At 44.1% G+C, this 14,228-nt stretch overlaps 1 protein-coding gene across 3 annotated transcripts in view; it reads left to right on the top strand.

Annotated features, from left to right (window-relative positions):
* LOC144762473 (adhesion G protein-coupled receptor F5-like) overlaps positions 1-14,228 on the top strand; it is a 1,325,307-nt gene that overhangs the window by 436,648 nt on the left and 874,431 nt on the right. For all 3 annotated transcript variants that reach the window (XM_078647685.1, XM_078647687.1, XM_078647686.1), the window contains one exon: positions 4,797-4,922. In XM_078647685.1, the coding sequence (XP_078503811.1) occupies positions 4,818-4,922 (105 nt within the window). In that variant the 5' untranslated portion in view covers positions 4,797-4,817. The remainder of the gene's footprint in view (positions 1-4,796; positions 4,923-14,228) is intronic.

Below are 14,228 nucleotides of genomic sequence, written 5' to 3'. Positions count from 1 at the left end.
CCTAACCCTTGGACTGCCTTCACAAAGAAACTGGAGTACCCATCCAGGCAAAAGCTATTTTCTGTGTCCCAGGTCTCCTGTAGGGCGATAATGTTATGCTGTTTCACAAAATGTTTCCACATATCATCTTCACCTTTTTTCTTTAATCCCGCTATATTCCAACTAAGGAATTTACGGGGGGGAGATTGATCTACCGCCCTTTTGTCCCCTGATAGATCTGACTCTGTGTGGTGTAGTCAATCATTGGCTTCCATTCTGCGGAGGGGTGAGAATCTATTTGACAATGTCAAGTCTAAAGATCTTCCTGTGGGGTGAGGAGCCAGTAGGCTGGGGAGGGATGAGCACCGACCTTCCTCCCTCCTCAGAGCCTGGTGTGCGTGATATGTGTTATTGTTGTTAATGGCCAATCCTGGGTGGGGGTGTCTAATAGCTTGGACTTCCGGTCTGTGAGAACCTCTATGTGAGTGGGCTGCCGGGGATAAAAGTAGCCCAGATGAAGCGGCCTAATTCCGGATCCCACGATCCAACGCCGGAAACAACGACATCACCCCTTCGCAAGACCTCTGCAACTCCCTCGCCTCCTACTTCCACAACAAGATCGCGGACATACACAACAGCTTCAGCACTCAACCAACGCACGCCACGACTGAACCACCGCCCCCCACCGCCACCCTCCGCGCCTGGACCCCGATCAGCACCGAAGACACCACCCGCACGATGAACTCCATCCACTCCGGATCTCCAACAGACCCCTGCCCTCACCACGTCTTCAACAAGGCCGACGCTGTCATCGCACCCCACCTGCGGGACATCATCAACACCTCCTTCGACACCGCCACCTTCCCGGAGAGCTGGAAGCACGCCGAACTCAGCGCTCTACTCAAGAAACCATCAGCAGACCCTACCGACCTCAAGAACTACCGCCCCATCTCGCTGCTCCCGTTTCCAGCCAAAGTCATCGAGAAGACCGTCAACAAGCAACTGGCCGCCTTCCTCGAGACGAACGGCTCCCTCGACCTCTCGCAGTCTGGCTTCCGGGCCAACCACAGCACCGAGACCGCCCTGATCGCAGCTACAGATGACATCCGAGCCCTGCTCGACAACGGAGAAACAGCGGCCCTCATCCTCCTGGACCTCTCCGCGGCCTTCGACACTGTCTGCCACCGCACCCTAGTACAGCGCCTCAGCAACGTCGGATCCAGGAGAAGGCACTGGAGTGGATCACCTCCTTCCTCGCCGGAAGGACACAGAGAGTCCGCCTCCCCCCGTTCAGATCGGAAGCCACCGAAGTCATCTGCGGCGTCCCTCAAGGCTCCTCGCTCAGCCCAACTCTCTTCAACGTCTACATGAGCCCCCTCGCAGCCATCGCACGCCAGCACAACCTGAACATCATCTCCTATGCAGACGACACCCAGCTGATCCTCTCCCTCACCAACGACCCCGCCACCGCCAGAGCCAACCTGCACGAAGGGATGACAGACGTAGCCAAATGGATGTCGAACAGCCGCCTGAAACTGAACTCGGACAAGACGGAAGTCCTCATCCTGGGATCCTCACCCTCTGCCTGGGACGACTCCTGGTGGCCCCCCGCCCTGGGCAGCGCACCCAAACCAACTGACCACGCACGCAACCTGGGCTTCATCCTGGACTCCTCCCTCTCCATGACCAGACAAGTCAACGCCGTCTCCTCGTCATGCTTCAACATCCTGCGCATGCTACGTAAGATCTTCCGATGGATCCCCACCGAAACCAGGAAGACGGTCACCCAGGCCCTCGTCACCAGCCGGCTGGACTACGGCAACTCCCTCTACGCCGGCACCACCGCCAAACTCCAGAAGAGACTCCAGCGGATCCAGAACACCTCAGCACGACTCATCCTGGACATCCCCCGCCGCAGCCACATCTCCGGACACCTGAGAGACCTGCACTGGCTCCCGGTCAACAAGAGAATCACCTTCCGGCTCCTCACCCACGCACACAAAGCCCTACACAACCAAGGACCAGGATACCTCAACAGCCGCCTCAACTTCTACGCTCCCACGCGCCAGCTTCGATCGACCAGCCACGCCCTCGCCGCCGTCCCCCGCATCCGAAGAGCCACCACAGGAGGAAGGGCCTTCTCCTACCTGGCCGCCAAGACTTGGAACTCCCTCCCGACCCACCTCCGCCTGACCCAGGACCACCTCGCCTTCAGGAAGCAGCTCAAGACCTGGCTGTTCGAGCAGTAGCGGACCCCCCCCCCCCCAGCGCCTTGAGACCCTCCGGGTGAGTAGCGCGCTATACAAATGTTCTGATTGATTGATTGATTGATTGATGTCAGAACCATCCCAGAACAATCTATCTGCAACATTTGGGCAATTAAAATTGATTACCGCACAATCACCAGGTATACATTTACTTCGCTTCCCTACCCACCCCACCCGTCTAGCCAAAATAATGTGCGAAGAAATATCAACACCCCCACTGCTAAGCTGAGAACAACACACTTTAGCCTTGCTCATAAGGTCATGCTCTGATTCCACCGAGCCATTGTTAAGAGCGGGAACCCCGGTTAAGACTGCAACTGAGGGCGCAGCAACTGGGGGGAGGTTTAGTGAAAATTCCCTGGGGAAGGTGGGCTTTATGTGGGTCGGACCAGATTTAAAATGTTCAGGCCCCCTAGTTTTCATTGATGTAAACTCTATCGAGCTAGTCAACTGCCCACTCGGATTTACCTCACCCAAAGGCCCCTGCTTATCTTGGTTCAATGTCTTAGTATGCTCATCATTACAGAGAGGGGATTCAATTAACACCCGGTGACAGTCCTTCAGCTTTGAGCTCTCTCGCACCTCCTTTGTAGCCATGGGAATGGGAGGCTGGGCCCTATATTTCTTTATAAATCGATCAATATGGTCACATTTCTTTAATAAACTGGCCACACAGGAGTTCAAGGTATCCACTATGTCTTTTGCAATATTCATGAGAGCCGGCTCCAACCGTGATTCGAACAGCCCTTCAACCAAGTCTGCCAGATGAGCTGGGAGCCTAGAGTCAGTTGCTGGGGGAGGATTTGACTTGGGCTGCCTACGGGGCCTTTTAGTATACTTTTGTTTACCCTTAGGATCTATCAAGCCTTGACCCTGAGGGTACTCCCCATTATCCCGAACAGAGTCCTGGGTCCGATCTTGTTCATTGTGATGGGCCCGCGGTAAATTCTCAATCACTACAGTTGGTTCCAGTGGGATAGAGGGAGCAGAGCCCAATAAAGGCACAGAGTCAGTAAGGTCGTTAATAATGTGGGAAGTGTCGAAGCCCAGTTCTTTTTCAGCATTGGCGATTTCAACGTTTAGTACCCCAACTGCCGATGTTAAATAGGATATTATGGACTCTGACTTTCTTGGGACTTTGGCTTTCTTACCTTCCCCCTCTCCATTGATGTGCTTACGCTTTCCCATCTCTGATGCAAGGGGGGTGGCCCGTCCCGGCCTCTGCTGACCCCTGATGGCCTCAGATGGCCCGCCCTCTGCCCGGGCTCAGCCCGGCGCTGCCCGCGCGCGTCCCGCGTTGCGTGGGGTGGGCGCGCTTTTGATGGTGCAGGGGGTCGCTGAGATGGCGTCAGTAGCCTGCGCCTCGCGGTGTGTGCTGGGGATTGTGGTCCGCTGTGGCGTTTCCCTCACGGCGTCCGAGCCCCTTCCTCCGCTCCGGTCCTGCAGCAGACACGCCGTTTCCCTCACGGCCGGCACAGAATAGCAGCTAAAGAAGCCCCCAGGTAAACGCGTCCCGTCACGTGTGATTGTTGGAAATAACTTGATGAATGATAGCAGTATTGGCATTATGCTGGTGCTTAAGTTCACTCTCTTTTTTTGGCACTGCCATGCATAGTTGGACTTCTTTTACCCATATCTAAGACCGGATGCTGCTGGTAGATTGCACTTGATCAGCAAGACGGGATTAATGAACAAAAGATGGGATTGAGTGTGGTTTCTTTATTTTGTTGCCCTGCTTTTGGGAGCCCTGGCACCCACTGTGTTTCAGTTATTATTGCTCTCTGCCCCTTCATTTTCATCAGTGATTTTTCAGTTACTTCAATAAGTTATAGTTACACATTGAGTACTTTGTGTAAGCATGCAGGAACACATTGAACATATTTTTAGGTCTACCCAAAGGGCAGCTTCAATTGTTATATTAGCGTTGTGTAAGCCAAAGAAATCATAAATAAAAAGTGCACACCTTAATATATATATAGCAAGGCTTTGGGTCAGCCATCTTCATCCATTGGTCTGTTTAACTATCATTCACATTGTGCTCCTGCACATCACAGTATAAGGCATTGGTCAATATTCAAGTGTGAGTGATGGCATTTTTCTTGATCATATTCACATCCACCCGAAAAGAAGCGCATGTCAGTGCTGCGACTAGTGGGCTAATTGTTTACTTTTGCCTGTGCTCTTTTCTTTCCATTCTTTCCATTTTCTTTTTTTGTGATCCATGTGCATCTTCAAGTTACATTATCTCAAAGTGAAAAGTAAATTTTCTTGCACCAACGAGTATCTTATTTTTCTGTGATGCACACCAAAACTTAAAAGGGTTCTATGCCTATTCTAAGTACATTTACCTACTAAGTAGCCATTAAAATGACATGAAATTATACATTTTTAAATTAAAAGGTTTTAAGGATAAGGTTTCCTTCAGGTGTGGTTTGTTACCTTATGTCCTTTCACTTAATGAGAATAATTATTCATGCACACACTTTTGTTGATGTTCGTTTGGATATAATGTGAATGTTGTGTAACGAGTTGCTTGTCCCTTTTATGCAGTGATTTAAACGGAGGAGGAAAATGAAATCATGTTGGATAGTCCTGCTCTGTGCTTTATGTCTTTTCTTCAATGCATCATCTGCAAATGCACCTGAATGGAGTGTAAATGCACTGTCTTCTGCAGACGTAAGTCAAGTAAATTATCTTTTTATTTTCTTAGTGTATTATTATACTTATCTTGATTGCAAGCATGGTAGCACACAGTCAAACCATCTATGAATCTCTGTGTGTATGTGGTTTTGTATACCGCAAACCTAGTGGGATGGTAGCTGAACACCGGATATAGTCAGAGGCAGTAGTACAGTCAAGAAGTGATTGGAGACATAGCTAAATTCTGAGAGTGGAAGCCAAGGGTTACTATGTCTACATTGTTGCTGATAAAATTCCTCAATGCTGAACTCTACCACATTTATTATGCAAATATATCAATAAAAAACAATGTAACCATACTTGGGGATCTCTGCATGACCTGCCATCATTCGTATATCATGCTCTCAGTGCCTATGGTGATTCTATTTTCATGGTTGTATGATTGAAACAAACATGGTTAAACCATCCATGCCTCTACCACGCAGCCAAACCACGACTGCATCTTAACCACGCTTCTTTTACCAGACAATTTCATGGTATAGGCATTAATGATAAAAGGGTATGTGTGGCTAAGGTCCTCACTACCCCGACCCTCCACCCCCTGACTGCCCCTCACCGCGTGCTGTTCCTAAAACCCTGCACCTTTATTAACACTAATCATGCTGACTCTACCCATTGCCCTCCTCCTGCCCTAAGGCCTAAAACCCTGCCCCTTTATTTACACTACCCAGCCACCCACTGCACTGTCCCTTAAACTACGCGTACCCCTTCCACTGCCCTGAAACCTACCCTAACCCACCAGCCCTAACAACTTCCCTGACTACCCATTCCCCTCCCACTTCCTTAAGTAAGGTGTAAAACCCTGCCCCTCTACTTACACTACCTCCCCACCTCGCGCTGTGCCTTAAACTACCCTAACCCCTTCTACAGCTCTGAAACCTACTCCTTCCCCCGCCCCACTCACCTCTCCACAGCGTCTTTCTGCTTCCGTCTTCCGTCTAGCCAGGAGCAAGACCATGCCCTGCCTTAACCATGCAAATGCATGGTTTAGGCATATGCGTCTTTAAGGCAAGCATGGTTGTGCTTGCGTAGTGGGAACATGCGTGGTAAAGACCGCGATATTCAGACTATTCCCCTGTTTTAAGTGGTGATCTTTGACTGCCTTTTATGACACCATATATTTAGTAAAGTAGAATACTGATTGACTGATGCCAGGTTTTGTGAGGAATGCAGAGGATCTTCAGTTGAAACCTTGTTGGTTGACCGGAAATGAGGTACTGTAAATGAGGGTGAGGTACAGGTTGAATGGCCATGTATGATCTGCACTCGTAACTTGGAATTTGATGTGGCGGGTAGGTCTTTGTCGAAGTTCACTATTAGAAAAGGATGTTGATTTCAGCTGATGCAAAAAAGCAAAATGCTGTGGAGGATGCAAAGTTTGTAAAACACATTGTTAGTGGAGCTATTTGCTTGTGGTACAACAGAAGGGTCTGGGTTAAGTGTTTTTAATTGGTTCAAGATATTATGGGAGAGAGCTGGAGCTATTGGATAGGTTAAGTGAACGTAAGCAAGGTGCAGCTCATTCCAGTTGAAAGCCACATGACCTCCAACTTTATGCACTGAAACAAAACTCGTTGCGATTCTTTCTATTCTATACCTGCACTGCTTTGTTTCTGATTTGACACATATCTCCCGGCTCCTTAGGTACTGGAGTGTGTACCTGGGTATCATTGCTCTTATATTGTAATCCAGATGATATTTGGGGAGGAGAGTGCCATTTATTGGAATACAAAGTAGATTTCAGTGGAAATAATTTGTCCCGGTGTGCTTTGTTGGATGGGGAAATCTTTGCACTTCACAACCAAGCAGGGTACTTATACAGCAGGAGTATGGTCACAGACAACTGGCATGATAGTTTCAACTTTGATTTCCCGATTACCGGTGTTAACCCGAGGTGCATGAGAGGACCCAGGCTCACAAGCAGATTTCATGTTGATGAATCATAGAATCTATGGCATCACTCTGCTGTTCACCTCTGATACCCAAAAGACATCCCTATTGCACCCTATTTATCCAATCATTTGAACTGGGAATGCCCTGTTCCCTAAAATGGGTGTTACCCTTATTTTCCAATAGCAGCCACCACTTGAAGTTATGTAAGCTTGGACAGGGTTCTTTCAAAAGTGAATGGTAATGTAAATGGTAGTTTAGATAGATTGCAAGTCTACAATGGCCATCACATTGTACGAAATGTAGCGGAATTGTTTTAGTCTCTTAACGTCAGGACACTTAACTTTGTATAAATTGGGAATTTTCTAATAGAAGCATTAGTAAATTACGTAGAAAAGACATGAAACACAAGCTGCCAACATTTATGAAAAAGTAAACAAATCATAAGGAGTAATTTTGTTAGAGTACTGAAAAGACCTGGTTGACATATTGAGGGCAAACACTTCAACATATCAGCAATACAAGTAACAGGAATATCCTGTTAATGAAGAATAATTATTGGTAAAGAAAATAAATGTAAATATGCATGTTAGAGTCGTGGCCCAGTGAACAACAAGATGGTGACTCATTAAAGAGCTCCCAGGCTCTTCTATGGCTTCCTTGAATTTGCATGCTGTGCACATCCTGACAAAGTGCTGAGAACGAGCCTGAAGCATTCCTAGGCTAGTTCCTGTCACACAGGTGTGTGTGGTATAGGAGGTGACTCCAGAGTTTCAAGCTTTCATTTCTGATTGTAGTTAGACCTTGTTCTCTGCGCTGATCATGGCCTTGCCGGACCACCAGAGATATGGGAGATGTGAGCCATGCTGGTGGTGGTAAACCCTGGTAGGTACACCTTCCCTGTGTGTTCAGACTGAGCTATCAGATTGGTTAGTGAGGACAAGAAAACATAGCCGAAGCAAGGTACAGTTATGCTAATGCAATACTCTCTATTCCACACTCCCTCCCGCATGTGCTGTTTATTTGTGTGATCTTAAGACATACCAGTATTCATTGGTCCATTCACTTTCAATTCCATATATTCATCATAATTATACAAAATAACCATGATCAGTTGTTGAATACCCTGTCAGTATTCAACACGAATATTGGCCCCAAAATATCATCAGACCATTATATTGTGGTCAAAATATTGTGACTCCAAAAATATTGAAGATAAGTATGTTGTTTTTGTAGTGTACTGCAGTAATAATAAAGTTGAAAATATTGTTTACCATCATTTCTTTTTAATATCTTAGTTTATTGTATTATTTCTGTACATACTTTATTGTGGAATTTATTAGGTATTATTTTTCATAAAATTATGGTACTGTTTAATGCATTAGATGTTCAGTATTTAGGGTTTATTTGGGGTACTAATGAGCAGTATTTTCTGACAGATATTACTTGATTATAGTAATTAAATAAAAAAATGTAATTATTTACATTTTATTTTTGTCATATTTTTGTGTTTGCAGTTATATGTGGGTAGTTTTATTTGAAAGGAATATTAATTGATTTTATATCTAGAAACTGGTCATTTCTACTTGTTTTCAGTTGTGGCATTATGTTTTGAATAATTTCATTATTTTTCTTTTCGAAATTACATGATTTTGAGAATTTGGTAACAGAGGATGTTTTTAAACAATGTTTTATTTATTTGAAATGATTATTTAGATTTTTAATAAATGTATATATATATATATATATATATATATATATATTCACTGAAAAAACTATAGGTTTCAGGAACGTTACAGTTAGGAATTAGCATTAAAAAAACCCTTAGAAATTCACTGAAAAAACCATAGGTTTCACACATGTTATAGTTAGCTGGGCATTTCACTCATACAAAACCTTTGAAATTCCCCCGTTATAGTTAGTTCAGCTAACTATAACTCGCGCGCCTGCAATGCACTGCTGATGACGTCACATATTACATCACTCATGACATTGTCAGTGACATCACTCATGACATCACTGATGACATCTCAAATGACATCACTGATGACATCACTGATGACATCATCCAGTGAATGTGTGTCTTTCTGAAAAATAAATATTTTTATATATGTATATCTAAAGGTCGATGGAAGAATAAATGGGTAAATAAGTGTCTAAATGGATGTTTTTTTGTAAATTTCATTGTATAACTGACTTATTAAGTGTATCTTAGTCAATACATGTATTAGGGAGTAATGTTTAAATATGTAAATATCTGTATCAGTGTCTCACTTTGTGTATAAGTGGCTGCATGGGTTGGTGAGTAGCTACACGAGTGTCTACGTGGGTTATTAGTTGTTTTTTTGAGTATCAGAATGAGTGTCTGTATGGTTTGGTGGAGGGTATTACTTAGGGCACAGATGCATGAATGACTGACTCACTGTTTGTATGTGTTTTGAAGACAGCATGTGTGCAGGACTGTACGGATGGATGAATGTGTGTATGGGTGTGTTAGTGAGTGAATGACTGCCTCAATAGTGTCTTTATGAGTAAGTACATATGTTTTAAACTAGTATATGTGAGTATTGATGTATATAAGTAAGGATATATGACAGTGACAGATTGGAAAAGTTCCTGTATAAATAAGTATGTGTTTCTATAACTGATTGTTTAAGAGAGTAAGGGCCAGATGTAGGTGTCCAAATACCGGTCGGAAATGGCCGAAAATACAGATTTTCGTCCGTTTCCGACCGGTATTTGGACATTGGTATGTAGGGGTTTGAAAAACCTACAGAATCGGTAAATTTACCGATTCTGTAAATTTTACCGATTCAGTAAAATTACCGATCGGTAAAAATACCGAATCTGTAATTTGCTATGTAGGTAGCACTGTTAACAGTGCTACAGGCCATTCAGGATTCGGTATTTACCATGTAATACTATTACATGGTAAATAACGAATTCCTGTGTACATGCACATCTGTGCATGTACACCTGTGCCATGTGGCACACAGACATGTCAAAGTGACACCCTGTCCCCCTTGTAAAATCGGTAATTACTGATTTGGTATGTGCTATGGAATCCTATGGGCTTCAAGGCCCATAGGAATCCATAGCAAATACCGAATCTTACCGATTCTGTATTTGTACCCAATTTTTTACCTTCATAGCAATTACCGAATAGTAAATACCGAATCGGTAAAATTCGGTATTTACCATTCGGTAATTTGCTACTACCTACATCTGGGCCTAAGTATGTGTATGTTTCTGTAAAAGTAAGTGTAGTGGTGTGTGTTTAGCTGTATATGCAAATAAATGGATGTTTGATAGTTTATTTGCATGTGTGAGTATGTCTGTGAGTAACTCTATGGATGAGTATCGTGTGTAACAGGTATGAGTACATATGATGAGTGAGTACATGTATGAGTGACTATATAGAACTGTTGGTGAATGACCGGATGTGTATGTAGATGTTGGAATTACCTATTAGGTTGTTGTAACTGGTATTGGTATCTCTATTTAAAAAAAAATTATAGTTTCTATTTTTGAATGTGTATATCAAAGGTTATATTAGGGTGAGAGGAGGTCTGCCACTCTTTCACAAGGATGATGTCATCAGTGATTTCATCAGTGATGTATTTGAGATGTCACTGACCATGTCATGAGTGATGTAATATGTGATGCCATCAGCAGTGCATTGCGGGCTAGCGAGTTATAGTTAGCTGAACTAACTATAACGGGAGAATTTCAAAGGTTTTGTATGAGTGAAATACCAAGCTAACTATAACATGTGTGAAACCTATGGTTTCTTCAGTGAATTTCCAAGTTTTTTTAATGCTAATTCCTAACTATAACGTGCCTGACACCTATGGTTTTTTCAGTGAATTTCAAAGGTTTTTTAAATGCTAATTCCTAACTATAACATGTGTGAAACTTATGGTTTTTTCAGTGAATTTCTAAGGTTTTTTAAATGCTAATTCCTAACTATAACGAGGCTAAAACCTATGTTTTTTTCAGTGAATTTGCAAGGTTTTTAAATACTAATCCCTAACTATAAGATACCTAAAACCTAAGTTTTTTTCAGTGAATATATATATATATATATATATATATATATATATATATATATATATATGTGCACTGGAAAACTAAACACCCACTTCCCTTACCAAGAAATGGAAAGTTTGCATCTCTGCAGCCGCTCTTATTTTTCACCTTATTCATTTTCCACTCAATCAACACATCATCCACAAATACACACACCTACTTACTGCCTTTCTTGGCTCGGCTTATCAATTATTCTTTTTTAATTCAAATTCAAAGTCAAGGCCCTTTATTCAGCCTTCTTCGTAACTACTACCCACCAACAGCAGTGGGTAATTTCTTCTGTCCTTACTACCGCACACTATGTGTACTTTATGCACTAGCTTGCTTCCTTAGATGTGCTACTTGTTTCTCTTGCTCCCACTGCGGAATTCAACACCCTATCTGTGTAATGAGCTGGAAATCCAAAGATTCTCTTCACTGACAAGGCAGTGGGTTGTATGTGTGGCTCCAACCTTTCTTATTTTTCACCTTTTTCATCTTCCACTCAATCAACACATCATCCACACATACACACAGCTACTTGCTGCATACATTAGCTGTGATTATCAACTATTCTTCTATTTCATATACCTATTCAAAGTGCAGGCCTTTATCGAACATTTTTATTGTAACAAGTACCCCAGCCGAAGACATTGTAAATTTGCACACTTGCTCCCTTTCTTGGCTGGGGTTATCAATTATTCTTCAATTTCATATTCTGATTCAAACTCAAGGCCCTTTATCAAGCCTTTTTGTTGTAACTACTGTTGCAGGAATTCTGCTCCTACACAGAACTGTGCATAAAGACTTAAGACCTCAGTGAATTACGGTGTACCAACACCCACCTTAGTACCCAAACCCCCTACCAGACTAGCAATCGTTGACTCATTGGTTTTTCATCCTATAGCAAAAACACCGATGACTAGTCAACCCAGAACATGCGACTTAGATTACCTCAAGTAAGGTAGATAAAAAGAGCACTCTTTCGTTATAATTTTACACCAGTCCAAAACAAGGAGTAAATAAAGACACGTGCAAGTTTGAAATTTTTATTTCTAACGCCGTAATCTCATGCACAGTACCTTAGATAATCCAACCAAAGATATTATCAGAAACAAGGTTGTCAGCATTGTTACTATTCCATAAAATACAAAGTGAGAAAGCATCTTATATTGCTAACGGGAAACAGGTTTAAAATATACCTACATTTCACCCTCCCTACCTCAGGTTAGTTTATAACTACAGAAGGTCTCATAGGATTACATGGACAGTCCCATACCTCTGGTACTCAGCAGTAGTGGATCACATTGAGTTCTGTACAATTTGTCAGGATACCAATGTTCTCCAACTGTGTCTAATTATGCCTCCACAATGCATTATTAAACGTGCCAGTATCAGACGTGGCCACACCTGCATATGTGTTATAGGTCGAACGTGTGAGGATCATTCCAAATAACAGACACAGTATCCAAGATAACCTTGATGTTCCATGCTCTCACTATACACACTAAACTAGCAAAGAAGCCTAGAAATGTAGCATGACAAATTATTCTCATGTGAAACAAAATACTCAGCCTTCTCTAAACAATATCAAAATTGCGTGTCGTGTGCAAAGCAGAGCAGGAAAGCAAAAATGGCGTTTAAGCTTCTAATGAACCCATGCTAACTTAATGCGGTGTGAGTGCAAGGCTCAGCCCACGACAACCTCCCTCGGTAGAACCACGTGATATAAACGTGGGCGAACTAGAAACGCAGAGTCCAAGCCTGAAAAGCAGAGTCAAGTTCAAATTTGCATAAAAAATTATTCGCTGTTTGATAGGAAACAGTAAACTCATAATAAAGAATAGGTCGAAAAATCAAGAGTCTTAATCCAGCAGCGTATAAGCACAGTATGTAGCAACAGCCTCCAAGAGAAAGTCATTGTTCTCATCTGAAAACATTTCAGCCATCCAATTCAATAGTGAGAATGAACATACATGTTTCTCAACGACCGGAGCCTCTATCACCATCGGAGGAAAACTCGGGTCATCTTCAATGTAACTGCGTGCCAAGAAGTCATGCGCCGCTGCAAAAACATTCCAACGTCCCATTATTCCATGTATCGCTGCTAAGGCCATAATCCCGCAGCCAGAACAGAGCAAGTCATGAACCACTAAGGGGCTCATCAGCTGGTTATAATCCGCTTTGGGAGACACCGTACAGCAGAGACACAAATCCAGGGCCCAGTCGAAATCTCAGCTCAGGCAATGGAAGACAGGTTGAACGCATGTGAAAAAGGAGAATCGAAACGATGATCAATAAGCTGCACTCAATGTAGCCAGAGGCAGCGCTCCGTAATAACTAAGCATTTGGTTGCGGAGCAGCAACAGCCGAGAAATATTGTCGTGTGCTGGAGGATGTGCATATTTAAGTAAACAAATTAATAGAAGCACACCGGCAACTAATGCGACTTTTAAGGGGAATCCACCAAAGATGCTGGAAAACATCGAATGAAAAAATGCCGAAAGACACCAAATATAGGGGGTCATTATGATGGCGGATTTTCCGCATACTCCGGGCCGGCGGAAGCCACCGCCGGCCCGGAGTATGCGGGATATCCGCCGAGGAGGCCTGAAAGACCCACTGCCAAATCAGGATGGCTGGTGGGTCTCACAATGTGTCCGCCGCTTTTCCGCCGCGGTCGGAAGGCGACCACGGCAGAAAAGCACTAACATGGCTGGCGGTGTCTATCAGACACCGCCAGCCATATTAGGATGTAGGAAAAGTAATGCTTTTCCGCGGCGGATTTTCCGCCGTGGAAAAGCATACGGACAATCACTTTGGGGGCCCGTTGCGGGCCCCCTGGGTGAAGGTTGCGTGGGGGGTGCACATGGGGGTACCCCCCTGCCTTTGCGTGCACGAGGCGGCAGGCACCGCGCGGTGCCTGCCGCTTTGTGCATGCAAATGCACAGCTTTCGTTTTTTACATTGCGGCGGGTGCTGCTTCAAGCAGCACCCGCCGCAATCTAAAACATACAGGATGTGACCGCCAGGGTGGCGGTCACATCCTAATTGCCATGGAGGGACCGCCGCTGCCCATGCGGACGGTCCCTCCTACTCAGGGGTGGCGGACGGACGCAAGTCCGTCCGCCATCCTAATCGGCCCCCTAGTTTGAAAAGAACTCACAAGATCACTGCTTCTAACTTTAAAAAAGTAAGAACCCCGTAGTCAAGGATGCATTAAAGATACTCTGAATTAACTCCCCAAAATACAAAGGCACGTCTGTATTTAATAAATCATACACTTCTGTGCGGGTGTTTACTACATGAAGGTCAAATGTTTCTC

Source organism: Lissotriton helveticus, chromosome 6 (genome assembly GCF_964261635.1).
Source record: "Lissotriton helveticus chromosome 6, aLisHel1.1, whole genome shotgun sequence".
In the NCBI taxonomy this organism is placed as follows: domain Eukaryota; kingdom Metazoa; phylum Chordata; class Amphibia; order Caudata; family Salamandridae; genus Lissotriton; species Lissotriton helveticus.
Note: the sequence above shows the minus strand (reverse complement) of the source record. Positions and strands in the feature narration are given on the sequence as shown.